We start from the raw sequence: 16,909 nt of genomic DNA on the forward strand, positions 1-16,909 counted from the left end.
CCTTAGAACAAACTATAATGTTATTGTTTGATCACAGGTAGAGTGCTTCTTTGTTTTTATTTAAAACTGCTGACAGTCTATCCAGTGTATTTAACTTGAAAGTATAAGCTCATCGACAAAATTACTTCTCCATCCCTCCTACTACACTCACAGACTAACTGGCAGTGATCAGTCATATATATATAGTTATGGCTTATTTTTATAGCGCAGCAAAATTCCTTAGTGCTAGGTACAGAGATAGGGGTAATACAATGACAAAGATTTGTGATAAGATACAAAAAAAACATAAGATTACACAAAACTAGTACAGAAGGAGGAGGGCCCTGCTCCGAAGAGCTTAGTCTACAGGTTGAGGGTGAGAGACATAAGGTTTGGGGTAGCTTGTCACATGGATTGTAGTTGCAGCAGTGAGTCAAGGCAGTTCAGGATTTATACATATATATGGGGGGGTTTTGGGGGGTACTTATCGCTACGAAGTACCACCACCTCTGCCATCTCTTAACAGGTTATATTTGTATTTCATGTAAATACTCTAGTTTTCACAATGATTTTGTCCCTTTTGCTTTTCTCAAAGTTAGTAAGCACAATATATCAATCCATAATCAATGAGTACCAGCACCTTTATTTATATATATTTATATATGCAAACACGCACAGGACAAAGCCTGAAGTTTTTTCACCATTTGCTTTCTATGCGGGAAATAAATAGAAGGAATGCAACAAGAAGACAAGAAAATAATGTTTATGGTTGATTGAGCAGTTCTTTGAGGACTCATTTATAGCATTAACCTCCCATTTTATTCAGAGTCAGTAAAGTTTAAAAACCATAAAAAACAAACCAAAATACTCATCTGAAAATTAAAAAAAAATGTGAAGCAGAACAACAGTCACTGATTTAGTACACTTGGAGCACACTTATCTGAACTTTCCTTTGCTAAGTAGTTTGTGCTGTATCCGTGACAGTATTACATTTTCTCATTATAAAGCAGGAACGTTGAAGGGGCAGATACAGCTCAGACTGTCACACATAGGTAATCCGTCTCAGTGAAAAACTCTCAGGAAAGAAAGCAGACGACAAGATGGGGAGGAGCTTAAAGGGACATAAAACAAGTTGGGCTAAAGACAAAATATAATATGTACTTGAATTACTTTAAATGCAAATTTATACTGCAGTGCTTCACCAACCTTTCCTTTTTAGTTTCTGAATTGTTATGCTCTAACTCCCCCCACACATTTCCTTCTATGGCTGTATCTATATCTATTGTTGTTTTGGTAGAATACAAAAGTGAATAGGGATTATCTGCTGGAGCATGCCTAGAAGCTGTGAACTCAGTTGAAATACTATGCCTGTGTCCAAACACTGATAAGAGGTGTGGAGTTGGCTGCTCCAGGCAGCTTAGCTATGTAATTCATTTTGCTTATTTTTGAAAATTATTTTAAAATACTTGCCAGCAATTTTTTTTAAAAAAATTTATGCTAACTATTTTTAATTAATTAGCCCTTTAACGATATGCACAGATCTCAACCTGTTTTATGTCCCTTTAAGCCTGGGAAGCTCCAATCACACCTCTGACACTCAATGCTGGATAAAGCGTGATAAGCCCCTAACTCCCCTGCACTTCACTGACAGGCCAGGCAGATCTTCAGCACTCTCCCAGCTGAAGTGACTTGTGGAGGTCATTTCTCCTGCATGTCTGGGTCTGTGTAATTAGTAAACCCAATGTCTGGGTCTGTGTAATTAGTAAACCCAGACACGCGTTTTGAAACCCGGACTGTCTGGGTCAATCCCGGACAGGTGGCAACCCCAGTCATATATACATATGCGTCATGCACAGTGAAAGCCATCACCAAAACAGTGATAGCATTTACTAAAAGTATTTTCTTTAATATAAGTGTAATGCAAAAAATGATTTTATTAAAAATTAAAATTCACTTAATTTAAATTATCTGAAAAAAATTGATTTGAGGCTTCTTTTTTTTTTTAGCTGGTACAGAGCCAATTATAGGATGGCAGAGAGACTGGACTGGGGCCGAGGTAAAGGATGTGACTTTGCTATGAAGAGCTGCAAATTCTGGATTGATCAGCAGAAGACAATGTAATGTTTGTATATTTACAAGGTCTACGTAGACAATGCAGCTGTCTATTATCTTTTGTGTGATCACAAAATCGTAACTGCTTTATTGACCTCCTTGCAGAAAGCCATCTGTGAGTCCATTCTGTGACACCCTTAGAAGCAACCCGTTAAAACTGACTTGCAGACAGGATCAAAAGGCTGTGGCCATATGTAATTTGCAAAGGTTCTCCAAACTACTGCCCCAGGAATATCAGGTACAGCACATCATGATGCAAATCCAGATGTTTGTATCTTGCACTTTTATACTAATACATTTTGTGTCATAAATATCTGAATGCTGCAGCCTGCAGACATATATCCAGCATTCATTTTTATAACAAATACAGAAAATTTGCCCACGACTACTATATAATCTTCCCCTGACAGATGTAAGTATTCTACATATGAATTATGATATTGAATACATGGAAGTATTACAGGGAAACTGTTTATTTCTCTTGTTAAGTGTATCCAGTCCACGGATCATCCATTACTTATGGAATATATTCTCCTTCCCAACAGGAAGCTGCAAGAGTCCACCCACAGCAAAGCTGCTATATAGCTCCTCCCCTAACTGCCATATTCAGTCATTCTCTTGCAAGCCTCAACATAGATAGGAGGTCGTGAGAGTCTGTGGTGCTTTCTACTTAGTTTATTCTTCAATCAAAAGTTTGTTATTTTTAAATGGCACCGGAGTGTGCTGTTTATCTCAGGCAGTATTTGGAAGAAGAATCTGCCTGCGTTTTTTTCTATGATCTTAGCAGACGTAACTAAGATCCATTTGCTGTTCTCACACATTCTGAGGAGTGAGGTACTTCAGAGGGGGAATGGCGTGCAGGTTTTCCTGCAGATAAGGTATGTGCAGTAAAATATTTTTCTAGGAATGGAATTGACTAAGAAAATACTGCTGATACCGAAGTAATGTAAGTAAAGCCTTAAATGCAGCGATAGCGACTGGTATCAGGCTTATTAATAGAGATACATACTCTTATAAAAATGTGTTTTAAAACGTTTGCTGGCATGTTTAATCGTTTTTTAACATATGTTTGGTGATAAAACTTATTGGGACCTAAGTTTTTTCCACATGGCTGGCTTAAATTTTGCATAGAAACAGTTAACTGAAGCTTCCCACTGTTGGCTGTGGCAGTTTGTTGTGTCTGTTTTTAAAAACGTCTATGTCATTTTTTTTATCTGTTTTTTTCATTAAGGGGTTAATCATCCATTTGCAAGTGGGTGCAATGCTCTGTTACCTTATTACATGTACTGTAAAAATTTCGTTTGTTTTACTGCCTTTTTTTCACTGTTTTTCAAATTTTGACAAAATTTGTTTCTCTTAAAGGCACAGTAACGTTTTATATATTTGCTTGTTAACTTGATTTAAAGTGTTTTCCAAGCTTACTAGTCTCATTATTAGTCTGTTCTAACATATCTAACATAGAGGAAGCTCTGTGTTCATTATGTTTTAAAGCCATGGTGGAACCCCAACTTAGAATGTGTACCAGATGTACTGATTTCATGTTAAACAATAAAGATCATTTTTTGTCTTTAAAAACATTATCACCAGAGGATTCTGTCGTGGGGGTAGTTATGCCGACTAACTCTCCCCACGTGTCAGACCTTTTGACTCCCGCTTTAGGGACTCACGCTCAAATGGCGCCAAGTACATCAAGGGCACCCATAGCGTTTCTTTTACCAGGGGATTCTGTCGAGGGGAAAGTTATGCCGACTAACTCTCCCCACGTGTCAGACCCTTCGACTCCCGCTTCAGGGACTCACGCTCAAATGGCGCCAAGTACATCAAGGGCGCCCATAGCGTTAATTTTACAAGACATGGCAAAGGTGGTGAATAATATTCTGGCAGCAGTATTAGTCAGACTACCTGAAATTAAAGGAAAGCAGTTAGCTCTGGGGGTAGATACAGAGCATACAGACGCTTTAAGAACCATGTATGATACTACCTCACAATATGCTTAGTCTGTGGGTGATTTTTTTTGACTCAGGGAAGATGATTTAACCTGATTCTGATATTTCTACATTTAAAATTTATGCTTGAGAACCTCCACTTGTTGCTCAGGGAGGCTTTGGCTGCTCTGAATGAATGTGTACAATCGCAGGGCCAGAGAAATTGTGTAGACTGGATAAATAATATGCAGTGCCGGTGTGTACTGATGTTTTTTCCAATACCTAAAGAGGTTTACTAAAAATTTTTTTAATAAGGAATGGGATAGACCAGGTGTGCCGTTCTCTTCCCCTCCTATTTTTTAGAAGAATGTTTTCTAATAGTTACCACCACACGGGACTTCTGGCAGACAGTTCCTAAGGTGGAGAGAAGAGTTTCTACTCTAGCTAAGCGTACCACTACCTCTGATGAGGACAGTTGTGCTTTTTAGATCCAATGGATAAAAAATGTTTATTCAACAGGGTTTTATCCTGCAGCCCCTTGCATACATTGCTTCTGTCACTGCTGCTGCGGCGTTCTGGGTTGAGTCTCTTGATGAGACTTTACAGTTAAGCGACTCCATTGGATGAATATATTTGACAAGCTTATGCTAGCCAATTCCTTTGTTTTCTGATGCCTTGTTCATTTGACTAGACTAACGGCTAAGAATTCTGTTTTTTACTATACTGGCGCGCAGAGCGCTATGGCTTATATCATGGTCAGCTGTCGTGACTTTAATAAATAAGCTACTTAACTTCCCTTCAAGGGGCAGACCCTATTCGGGCCTGGTTTGAAGGAGATTATTGCTTATATCACTGGAGGAAAAGGTCATGCCCTTCCTCAGGATAGGTCCAAATCAAGGGCCAAAAAAAAAAAAAAAAAAAAGTCTAATTTTCGTGCCTTTTTAAAAATTTCAGGGCAGGTGTGGCATCCTCTTCCTCTAAGGCAAAACAAGAGGGAATTTTTGCTCAGTCCAAGGCGGTCTGGAGACAATCGGACCTGGAACAAAGATAAGCAGGCCAAGGAGCCTGCTGCTGCCTCTAAGGCAGCATGAAGGAACGGACCCCTATCCGGTAACGGATCCTATAGGGGGCAGACTTTCATTCTTTGCCCAGGCGTGGGCAAGAGATGCCCAGGATCCCTAGGCATTGGAATTTATATCCCAGAGATATCTTCTGGATTTCAAAGATTCCCCCCCAAAAAAAGGGGAGATTTCGCCTTTCACAATTATCTGCAAACCAGATAAAGAAGGAGGCATTCTTACATTGTGTACGAGATCCATCCAGTTCCAAGAGAGGAACAGGGACAGAGTTTTTACTCAAATCTGTTTGTGGTTCCCAAGGAGAGGGAACCTTCAGACCTATTTTGGATCTAAAGATCTTAAACAAATTCCTCAGAATTCCATCATTTAAGATGGAAACTATTCGTACCATCTTAACTATGATCCAGGAGAGTCAATAGAGGACTACAATGGATTTGAAGGATGCTTATCCTCACATTGTGATGCATAAAGATCACCATCGTTTTTCAGGTTTGCCTTTCTAGACAGGCATTACCAGTTTGTAGCTCTTTCCTTTGGGATATCTACAGCCCCAAGAATCTTTATGGAGGTTCTGGGGTCGCTTTGGCGGTCCTTAGACCGCGGGGCATAGAAGTGGCCCCTTATTTAGACGACATCCTGATACAGGCGTCAAACATCCAAATTGCCCAGTCTCATACGGACGTAGTACTGGCATTTCTGAGATCACATGGGTGGAAAGTGAACAAGGAAAGAGTTCTCTATCCCCAATCTCAAGGGTTTCCCTCCTAGGGACTCTGATAGATTCTATAGAAATGAAAATTTACCTGACGGAGTCCAGGTTGTCAAAGTTTCTAAATTTCTGCCGTGTTTTTTCATCCCATCCGCGCCCTTCGGTGGCTCAGTACATGAATGAAATCGGCTAAATGGTAGCGGCAAGGGACATAGTACCGTTTGCACGTCTACATTTCAGACCGCTGCAACTATGCATGCTCAGTCAGAGGAACGGGGATTACACAGATTTGTCCCCCTGTTAAACCTGGACCAAGAGACCAGAGATTCTCTTCTCTGGTGACTATGTCGGGTCCATCTGTCCAAGGGTATGACCTTCCGCAGGTCAGATGGGACAATTGTTACAATAGATGCCAGCCTTTTAGGTTGGGATGCAGTCTGGAACTCCCTGAAGGCTCAGGGATAGTGGACTTAGGAAGAGACCCTCCTTCTAATAAATATTCTGGAACTGGGAGTGATATTCCATGCTCTTCAGACTTGGCCTCAGTTAGCAACTCTGAGGTACATCATACTCAGTCGGACAATATACACGACTGTGGCTTACATCAGCCATCAAGGGGGAACAGAAGTTCCCTAGCGATGTTAGAAGTCTTACAATAATTCACTGGACAGAGACTCACTCTTGTCTATCAGCTATCCATATCCCAGGTGTTGAGAACTGGGAGTTGGATTTTCTAAGTCGTCAGACTTTTCTTCCGGGGGAGTGGGATTTCCTCCGGAGGTCAAGACCAAGCAGGAGAGGGCTTTGGTGTTTTTGACAGCGCCTGCGTAGCCACGCAGGACCTGGTATGCAGATCTGGTGGACATGTCATCCTTTCCATCACGGTCTCTGCTTCTGAGACAGGTCCCTCTACCTCAGGGTCCTTTCAACCATCTAAATAGAATCAATCTGAGATGGACTGCCTGGAGACTGAACGCTTGATGTTATCAAAGCATGGCTTCTCCGAGTCAGTCATTGATACCTTAATACAGACATGAAAGCCTGTCTCTAGGAAAATTGAACATAGATATGGTGTAAATATCTGATTGTTATGAATCCAAGGGTTACTCATGGAGTAAAGTCTGGATTCCCAGGATATTATCTTTTCTCCAAGATGTTTTTGAGAAAAGGGTTGTCAGCTAATTCCTTAAAAGGGGACAGATTTTTACTCTGTCTATTTTTTTGCACAAGCGTCTGGCAGGTATTCTAGACGTTCAGGCATTTGGTCAGGCTTTGGTTAGATCCAAGCCTGTGTTTAAAACTGTTGCTCCGCCATGGAGCTTAAACCTGATTCTTAAGGTTCTTCAAGAAGTTCCGTTTGAACCTTTTTTGTTCCATAGATATCAATCTTTATCTTGGAAAGTTCCTTTTGGGTAGCTAATTCCTCGACTCGTAGAGTCTCCAAGTTATCTGTGTTACAATGTGATTCTCCTTATCTGGTCCTTCGTACGGATAAGGTAGTCCTGCGTACCAACCTGGTTTTTTTCCTAAGGTGGTATCTAACAAGTACATCACTCAAGAGATAGTTGTTCCATGCTTGTATCCTAATCCTTCCTCAAAGAAGGAACGTCTATTACACAATATTGGACGTGGTTTGTGCTTTAAAGTTTTACTTACAAGCTACTACAGTTTTCATCAAACGTTCACCTTGTTTGTTGTCTATTCTGGACAGAGGAGAGGTCAAAAGACTTCAGCAGCCTCTCTGTCTTTTTGGTTAAAAAGCATAATTCATTTAGCTTATGAGACTGCTGGACAGCAGCCTCCTGAAGGGATTACAGCTCATTCTACTAGAGCTGTGGTTTTCACTTGGGCCTTTTTTAAATGTGGCTTCTGTTGAACAGATTTACAAGACGGAGTCTTGGTCTGCGCTTCATACTTTTCAAATTTAACAAATTTGATACCTTGCTTCTTCGGAGGCTATTTTTGGGAGAGAGGGTTTTTTACAGGCAGTGGTAACTTCCGTTTAAGTACCTGCCTTGTCCCTCCCATCATCCGTGTACTTTAGCTTTGGTATTGGTATTCCATAAGTAATGGATGATCCGTGGACTGGATACACTTAACAAGAGAAAACATAATTTATGCTTACCTGATAAATTTATTTCTCTTGTAGTGTATCCAGTCCACGGCCCGCCCTGTCACTTTAAGGCAGGTAATTTTTTCATTTGAACTACAGTCACCACTGCACCCTATGGTTTTTCCTTTCTCTGCATGTTTTCGGTCGAATGACTGAATATGGCAGTTAGGGGAGGAGCTATATAGCAGCTTTGCTGTGGGTGGACTCTTGCAGCTTCCTGTTGGGAAGGAGAATAAGTAATGGATGATCCGTGGACTGGATACACTACAAGAGAAATAAATTTATCAGGTAAGCATAAATTATGTTTCTTACTTACTGGGAGACTTTTGCTGTATTGCTGTGTAAATATGTTTACTGGGTAAAGGATAAATATTGGAGAAAACAGATGGTGAACAATGCTCTTCATAGTCCAGTAGTGAGTAGAGACAAGCTCTGATCTCTTCTGAGCATTACAGATAACACGTGATTGACTGATCTGCTTTTGGTAGAGAGTTTATGGAATGATTTTTGCTGTTTTTTTTAGTACTTTGATCACATTCCTGGGGTATCCATGGAGGATTTAGCTTATTATGGTGGAGCTGTAGAAATTGCCGATTTTTGCCCCTTTGCTCAGGAATTTAGCTGGCACCTAAGTGGAACATTCCAACGAAGCTCTGACTGCAGGGTCCCAGAGAATCAGCCAGGTATGTTCAGCAAACCGCAATATAGACTATTGAGATGTATTCTTGTTACCAAATAGTTCTCTATTTGCATGTTGTTATTAAACCATTTTTACAAGCTTCTGACTTCCACATACTGGTTTGTGACAACCCCATCGCTGCTAAGCCATTTCTCCCTCTGTGCTGAAGTCATTTTAGTATTTTGTACCAATTGCATTTAAATATCAGTTTCAGCGCTTTTGTTTTGTGCATTGCCCCCACAAATCATGTTTGTTTTTGTTTTTCAAGCAGGCCAATCACTTTTCAGTTTGCTGAAATAACCCCAGAAAAAAAAGACACCGTACAAGTTACTACTTTGTAAATATTGCCATCAAACATGGCTCAACATTTAACATCTGTTTAACTTCCTAAAACATAGTATTCTATGCTTTTCAATACAAATTAGTTACTCAAAGATACATTTTAATTTTGTCTCTTTGCACCATAATGCATTCTATATAGAAAATTAGTAGGAATACCATTAATAATCTTAGGAATATTTAGATATATTTTAAAATTTCACAGTATTCTGATTTGTTCTGACAATGTGTGTATGCTCTTATATTCCATGATCAGAATTTTAAAAGTGTAATTTGCTTGTCAATGTGAACTGAAAAGTATATAGGCAAAATAAGTCACTTGAAACAGTCCAAAGTGTTGTTTTTGTTAAGTAATGGCTGTTGGAGAATTGCAATACAGAGATGAAAAGCTGTTTGAAACCCATTTCTGATAGTCTAGAATACATTTGTGGAATTCTAATAATGCAAAGTTTTATTCAAAATAGCACCTGGAAACGACACCATAGCTGGGTTTTCCTATGGGTATCTGATGGATTGAAAACCCTGCGATATGCATAGGACAAACTGTGCAAAGCTCTTCTAGTGAATTGGAACTGAGCTCTGTTGGTGTAGTGGTGGTTTTCAGGAGAAACTCTGCTACTCCAGTAATACATTTCTTCTCATCAATTTGTGACATTGTGCTTTAGATTTTCTTTGTCTGAAATGTTCTTTTTATCACAGCCACTCTAAAGAATTATGGAGCTGAGCTGTATGGGCCAGAGTCAGTCTGTCTAACACAGAAATCTGCATTTGTTATGGAGCAGTGCTCAAAAAGGATGAGCTATCCAGACTGGGGGAGTGGCTGCTATCAGGTCTGAATGTTTTTTTAGTTTTTAATTATATGATTCTATAACACTTTTCTCTGTCAATATTTTTAGAATCAGAAATGAGTAAATGATAAGAAGTAATGAGCAGGGTATGTAGTAAAGGCGAAGGGAGGAACACAGAGGAGATGGAAGTAGGAAATGAAGGACAGACAGAATTATTGCATTAGAAAAAAGAAAGGTAAAAGAGGCAGTTTTGGAAAAGCCAGGGAAGAAGAGTATAGGTAGAAATAGCAAATATGGAGGGACATTTTGCAAGCTGTGAAAATGAATACGCACATATCCTACACTAGTGGGAGCTAGCTGATTGGTGCCTGCACACATTTTTCTCTTGTGATTAGCTAGCCAGTAGTGCAATGCTGTTCTTTCAGCAAAGGATAACAATAGAATGAAGCAAATTTGATAATAGAAGTAAACTGGAAAGTTGTTTAAAATTGTATGTTCTATCCAAATCTGAAAGAAAAACAATTTGGTGTTTTTTGTCCTTTTAATAATAATAAATAAGGTTGTTGTTTTTTTTTTTTTTTTTTAAATTGAACATTGGTCTGGTTTTAATCTAAGATTTTTAGTTTGCCCTTTATGGGGTATATGAGCATTGTTTTTTAGGACAGAAGTAACCAAGCTGTGACAGAAATGAGCAGTCTTTTAAATCAGCAGTGTGTTTATTTTCTTCCCCTCTCCAGGTGCGCTGCACCCCAGAGGGTCTGCAGGTCTGGGTGCAGGATATGCCTTACCTGTGCAGTCGAGCGGGCCACATACTACGTGTAAGCATCCAGATGAATGGTTGGATTTACGAGGGAAGCTTGGTATGCCCATCCTGCTGGGATTTCTGTGACTCGTGTCCACCAGAGCGAGATCCCCCTCCTGACAACAGAACAAGAGCCACTCCTCTTGGTGAGTCCTTTTATAAACTTTACTAACTTGCTTTCAAGAACAATAGCAAGTGTTCTACTTCTCTTGCTATCAATGTGCCAGAGGATCTGGCAATATCATCTGGCACATTAATGGCAAGAGAAGTAGAACAATGTTTTATTTACCGTAAATTGCAAATATACAATAAGTGAAAGAACTGGTGCTGCTTGCTTCTCTCTCTTATTCTCAGCGAAGCCGTCAAAGGGCCAGTGGCGACACTCATGAAGTTGCACACTGGGTGTTTAAAATGGGAGTATGCATAATACTTGGCTACAAGTAAAACAAACACATTAAAGTGCTGGGACTTCTCATACTTTTCTTGCTATTGTTGTCTAACACTTGTTGTTGGTCTTGTCAACAAGTTAGTGAGGTTTAATGTCCCTTTTAAATATTAATGTTACAGTGCTTTGTAATTTTATTCCTCAAAACATGTTTAATTATGCATAATTACAAAACTTTGTAATGCACTATATGTATTTTGCCTGCCTTTCCTGTAGTTTAACTTTGCCAATTACAGTGAATGCAGAACCCTGGTTGTCATATGTGCTATATGGTTGGTTGATATATGCAGGAGCTCATTTATATATGTCCCTAACTGGCCACAGCAAAGGCAATGAGATAAACCGCATTCAAGAAGCTTTTGATGGGTGTACCCTGGGACAGCAAAACAGTACACATTTTCTAACAAAATGACAGGTTTTAAATATTTTATTTTGTATGCAGATATGTTACAGTAAATATTTTCTAATGGATAACTAAAATGTATTTAAATTAATATAATTGTAATATATGTTTAATTATGTGTAGTTCTAAAACTGCAATATACTTTCATTATTTTGTCCATTTTTACTGTAAATTAACACTGAGTTTATATAAAGTAATGGGCGCTGCCATGTTTAAACTGAAGTTTTTTTGTTTTTTACTTCGCCTTCCTGCTGAGGATGATTAGGGACGGATATAAAAAATGCATTAAAATAGTATGCATCCTCTATTTTAATGACTAATTTATCTGTTCCTAATTGACCTCAGCAGGTAAATAGAAAACTTGAGTTCAAACACAGAGGCATCTGTTACTTTATATAAACTAAAGTATGTTATTGAAATTAAACTAGACTTTTATATCTTTAATGTTTAAACAACTAATATAATTGTAAAATGAATCTAAATATTATTCTAAGGCAAGTGTTTGCTTTGAATACATCATTATGCTTAGCATGTATTTACTGTTTAATGTATTTTATTCTAAAGGGATAAGTTCAGCTTCTCGTTCAGTTATTTGCCTCTCATGTGCAGTTGGAAGGAACAGATAATGATAAACAAGATAAGCTCAGTGCCTTCTGAATGTTGTCATAGTTTGCCAGTGCTTCAGATAGGACGCTAACACTTTTATTTTCTTTCACTACAGATCTCTGCTCTCGTTCTTCAAACCTGGTTGTTACACTGTGGCTTCTGCTGCTTAACTTGCTCCCCCTGCTGGCAGGGTTCTTTCTCTGTGTCTACAAATGAGCACAGTGCTGTAGTTTAGCTTGCTCTGAATCAGAGTCTACCACAATGACACCGTTTGCACCTTACTCTGTTGTTAGAGTGGACAGAAGAGAACCAGTTTGTGTGCAGAGGAACTTGAGCTTTCACTTTATGTTCAATTGTTCTATTTCAGGTGTTACAGAATCTTATTATTATTGCTCCGTAAACAAAACTATTTGGTATCCATGGGAATTTTTCAGCTGTTTTATAAGCTTAAAACTAAGAATTGCTGTAAACTGTGAGTTATATAAATTGATGCAAAGTCTATATTTAACTTTAATGATTATTTTGTGAGCACCTTTATTGGGGACTTTTACTGGAACATATTTATTTTTATTATGTTTGCCAATATAATATTGCTAGAAATGATTTGACTAGTTTAAATTCAGCCATAAAATTGTCTTCATGTAAAAGTCTAATGAACTTGCCAAATCAAATCTAGCATTGCTCACTGTTAATATTTAATGTGTCATTTTTAAAATGTAATACGATTAGAATTTGACAAGTACAGTTCAACACCTGTCTGACAGTATTCAACCCTTTTTTAAGAAATCAGATATCCAGATTTTGATAGGGGAGGATATTTGCAGGGTAATATTAGTGACTTTTTAAAAAAAATATTGATTACATTATCAGATTTATAAAAACATTACTTAGTGACAACTATATTACAGGTACTGGCAAAGTAATTTGATTCATGTTGTACTGGTATGATCTGTGCCACAAAGGCATTTGGAATGCACGTATTTTAGGCCATCAAAATATTTTTATTTATTTTTGCATTTATGTTATTTGGCCAGACAATCCACACCTATACGGTGGTATGGGGTGCATTAATGATAGTGAGAGAAGGCTAACCCGCATTACTGATAGTGAGAGAAGGGCTAACCCCTAAGTAATGAGAAGGGAGGTGAATATTTATTTAAATGCTCCAAAAATGTGTTTATGGTGCTGGAGACAAAATGATTACTAGAGTTTATTATTCAGTTTTCATGCAAAAAGGTGAAAGAATCAATACATGTACACTGCACACTGTCATTTTGAACTTTTAAAAGAAGTATTTTCAGCGTAAAGAATGATCTGCTTGTTACACTGTTGTTCATTTTGCCTCAATAATCTTTGTATGTTTTTGTCAGTTCTGTGCAGGGCTCTCTTGCATAGAATGTGTTGTTTTTATGCACTTTATACTTTTATTTTTTTTTTATGTTTGTTTCCTTTTAGAAGGTCTCAAAAAATGTTTGGGCTCTCAGTATGTTACCCCAGGTACCAAGGGGGGTGGGGTGCTCAGGGGAGGAGAGTACTAAAATGAATCAGTGTATTTTTTAAATTATTTTAAACATTTTAGTCTAAAAAAAACTAACCCTTTGCTGCATTTCTTTTTCAGTAGCCAAAGTCTACTGACCATTTTCCCTATTTGGATGAGCCAATCTTGGTTTGACAAAAGATAATGTTTTTTATAAACTGAATTGTTTTGCAGTATTTATCAGTTGAAGCCAATTAGAAAAAAATATGTACCAGGGTTAGTGTTGAGAAATCTGCAGGGTGCATGTCAAGTTCTAAGAATTAGAGCTAAATTACATGGAAGGGGACAAAATAAGTAGTTTATTGCAAAGCTTTTCTTCTATAAAGGTAAGACGAGTCCACCGATTTATCCTTTACTTGTGGGATATTATCCTCCTGCTAACAGGAAGTGGCAAAGAGCACCACAGCAGAGCTGTCTATATAGCTCCTCCCTTAGCTCCACCCCCCAATCATTCTCTTTGCCTACTCTAAGTACTAGGAAGGGTAAAGTGAAAGAGGTGATAAAATATTAGTTTTTAATTTCTTCAAGCAAGAGTTTATTTTAAATGGTACCGGTGTGTACTATTTACTCTCAGGCAACAGATTGATGAAGACTTTTGCCTGGAGGATGAGGATCTTAGCATTTGTAACTAAGATCCAGTGCTGTTCCCACAGAGGCTGAGGAGTACAGGAAACTTCAGTGTGAGGAACGTTTTCATACTATACAGCAGTGAGGTATGTTCAGTCATATTTTTCTGGAGAGACTGTGTATTTCAGAAAGGCTGACAGTATACCCATGAGGGTAAGGGTAAGCAGTAATCCTAAGAGCTAATAAGAAGGGCATTACTAAGCTTGCATAAGGGGCTAATTACAAAAATGGTTGACACTGAGTTGTAAATGTTTGTGGGCAAAAATTTTATGAACTGGGAGTGCTGTTAACGTTTTGTGGGCAATAACGTTTTGGGCAACTTTATTGAGGGTACACTTGGCTTTTTTGGGTCTCAGAACCCACATGGCTAGTTAAAACCGCTCTGGTGCGGTTCTTTGAGGCTGTAGAGACATCGAGTGAGATGGACGGGGCCTATTTTCACACCTCAGATGCGCAGTTAGTTTCTCGCAGCAAGCTCAAATCGAAGCTTTAACCTCACATTTGCTATCCCTGAGGGCAGGTAGGGCCACAGCAGGGCTGTGGCAAGGTGCTGAGGGTGTTGTTTTTTTCCGGGTCTAGGCCTATTTTCTATCCGGTTTGCACATTAAAGGGTTAAATGTTATAATTCCTTGTGGGGCAATCTTAACTACATATATTGTGTCTGCTTGCAAAATTTTGAAAAAAATTGGTGCATTTTAAGGCTCTTTTGCAGAACGTGTATGCTTTTTTTCTCTTAAAGGCGCAGTACCGTTTTTTAAGATTATTTATTTCACTAAATAAAGTGTTTTCATGCTTGTTTGTAGTCATTACTAGCCTGTTCAACATGTCTGACATTGAGGAAAGTCAATGTTCAATGTGTTTAGAAGCCATTTTGGAACCTCCACTTAGAATGTGTCCCTCATGCACTGAAAGGTCAATAAATTGCAAAGAACATATTTTATCTACTAAAAGTATGTCGCAGGATGATTCTCAGTCAGAAGAGAATCAGGTTATGCCATCTAATTCTCCCCAAGTGTCACAACCATTAACGCCCGCACAAGTGACGCCAATTACTTCTAGTGCGTCTAATTCTTTCACCCTGCAAGATATGGCCGCAGTTATGAATACTACCCTCACAGAGGTTTTATCTAAGCTGCCTGGGTTGCAGGGGAAGCGCAGTAGGTCTGGTGTGAGAACAAACGCTGAGCCCTCTGACGCTTGATTAGCCATATCGGATGTACCCTCACAATGTTCTGAATTGGGGGTGAGGGATTTGCTGGCTGAGGGAGAGATTTCTGATTCAGGAAATATGTTCCCTCAGACAGACTCAGATATGACAGCTTTTAAATTTAAACTAGAACACCTCCGCTTATTGCTCAGGGAGGTTTTAGCGACTCTGGATGATTGTGACCCTATTGTAGTTCCAGAGAAATTGTGTAAAATGGACAGATACCTAGAGGTTCCTGCCTACACTGATGTTTTTCCGGTCCCTAAGAGGATTTCGGACATTGTTACTAAGGAGTGGGATAGACCAGATATTCCATTCGCTCCCCCTCCTACTTTTAAGAAAATGTTTCCCATATCAGACGCCGTGCGGGACTCGTGGCAGACGGTCCCTAAGGTGGAGGGAGCTATTTCTACCCTGGCTAAGCGTACAACTATACCTATTGAGGACAGTTGTGCTTTCAAAGATCATATGGATAAAAAATTAGAGGGTCTCTTAAAGAAAATATTTATTCATCAGGGTTTTCTTCTGCAACCTATAGCGTGCATTGTTCCTGTAACTACTGCAGCTGCTTTTTGGTTCGAGGCTCTGGAAGAGGCTCTTCAGGTTGAGACCCCATTAGAAGATATTCTGGATAGAATTAGGGCTCTCAAGCTAGCTAATTCTTTCATTACAGATGCCGCTTTTCAACTGGCTAAATTAGCGGCGAAGAATTCAGGTTTTGCCATTTTAGCGCTTAGAGCGTTATGGCTTAAGTCCTGGTCTGCTGATGTGTCATCAAAAGCTAAGCTTTTAGCCATCCCCTATTCGGGCCTGAACTGAAAGAGATAATTTCAGACATCACTGGAGGGAAAGGCCATGCCCTTCCTCAGGATAAGACAAATAAGATGAGGACCAAACAAAATAATTGTTGTTCCTTTCTAAACTTCAAAGGTGGTCCCTCTTCCCCTGCCGCAAAGCAAGAGGGGACGTTTGCTCAATCCAAGTCAGTCTGGAGACCTAACCAGACTTAGAACAAGGGTAAACAGGCCAAGAAGCCCGCTGCTGCCACCAAGACAGCATGAAGGGGTAGCCCCCGATCCGGGACCGGATCTAGTAGGGGGCAGACTTTCTCTCTTCGCTCAGGCTTGGGCAAGAGACGTTCAGGACTCCTGGGCTTTAGAAATCGTAACACAGGGGTATCTTCTAGATTTCAAAGATTCTCCCCCAAAGGGGAGATTCCATCTTTTTCAATTGTCTGTAAACCAGACAAAAAGAGAGGCGTTCTTACGCTGTGTAGAAGACCTGTATACCATGAGAGTGATCTACCCAGTTCCGAAAACAGAACAGGGGCAAGGGTTCTACTCCAATCTGTTTGTGGTTCCCAAAAAAGAGGGAACCTTCAGACCAATTTTGGATCTCAAGATCCTAAACAAATTCCTCAGAGTCCCATCCTTCGAGATGGAGACCATTCGGACTATTTTGCCGATGATCCAGGAGGGTCAATATATGACCACCGTGGACTTAAAGGCTGCGTATCTACACATCCCTATCCACAAAGATCATCACCAGTTCCTCAGGTT

The 16,909-nt window shown here is 39.3% G+C and overlaps 1 protein-coding gene across 1 annotated transcript in view; it reads left to right on the forward strand.

Moving 5' to 3' along the window:
• LMLN (leishmanolysin like peptidase) overlaps positions 1–12,480 on the forward strand; it is a 50,784-nt gene extending 38,304 nt beyond the window's left edge. Inside the window, exons 12-17 of the mRNA XM_053698045.1 lie at positions 1,986–2,096; positions 2,197–2,329; positions 8,441–8,600; positions 9,635–9,765; positions 10,461–10,671; positions 12,095–12,480. Of these exons, the coding sequence (XP_053554020.1) occupies positions 1,986–2,096; positions 2,197–2,329; positions 8,441–8,600; positions 9,635–9,765; positions 10,461–10,671; positions 12,095–12,195 (847 nt within the window). The 3' untranslated portion in view covers positions 12,196–12,480. The remainder of the gene's footprint in view (positions 1–1,985; positions 2,097–2,196; positions 2,330–8,440; positions 8,601–9,634; positions 9,766–10,460; positions 10,672–12,094) is intronic.
• The last annotated feature ends 4,429 nt before the right edge of the window (positions 12,481–16,909 follow it).

The sequence above is a fragment of the Bombina bombina genome, chromosome 1 (assembly GCF_027579735.1).
Source record: "Bombina bombina isolate aBomBom1 chromosome 1, aBomBom1.pri, whole genome shotgun sequence".
NCBI lineage: Eukaryota > Metazoa > Chordata > Amphibia > Anura > Bombinatoridae > Bombina > Bombina bombina.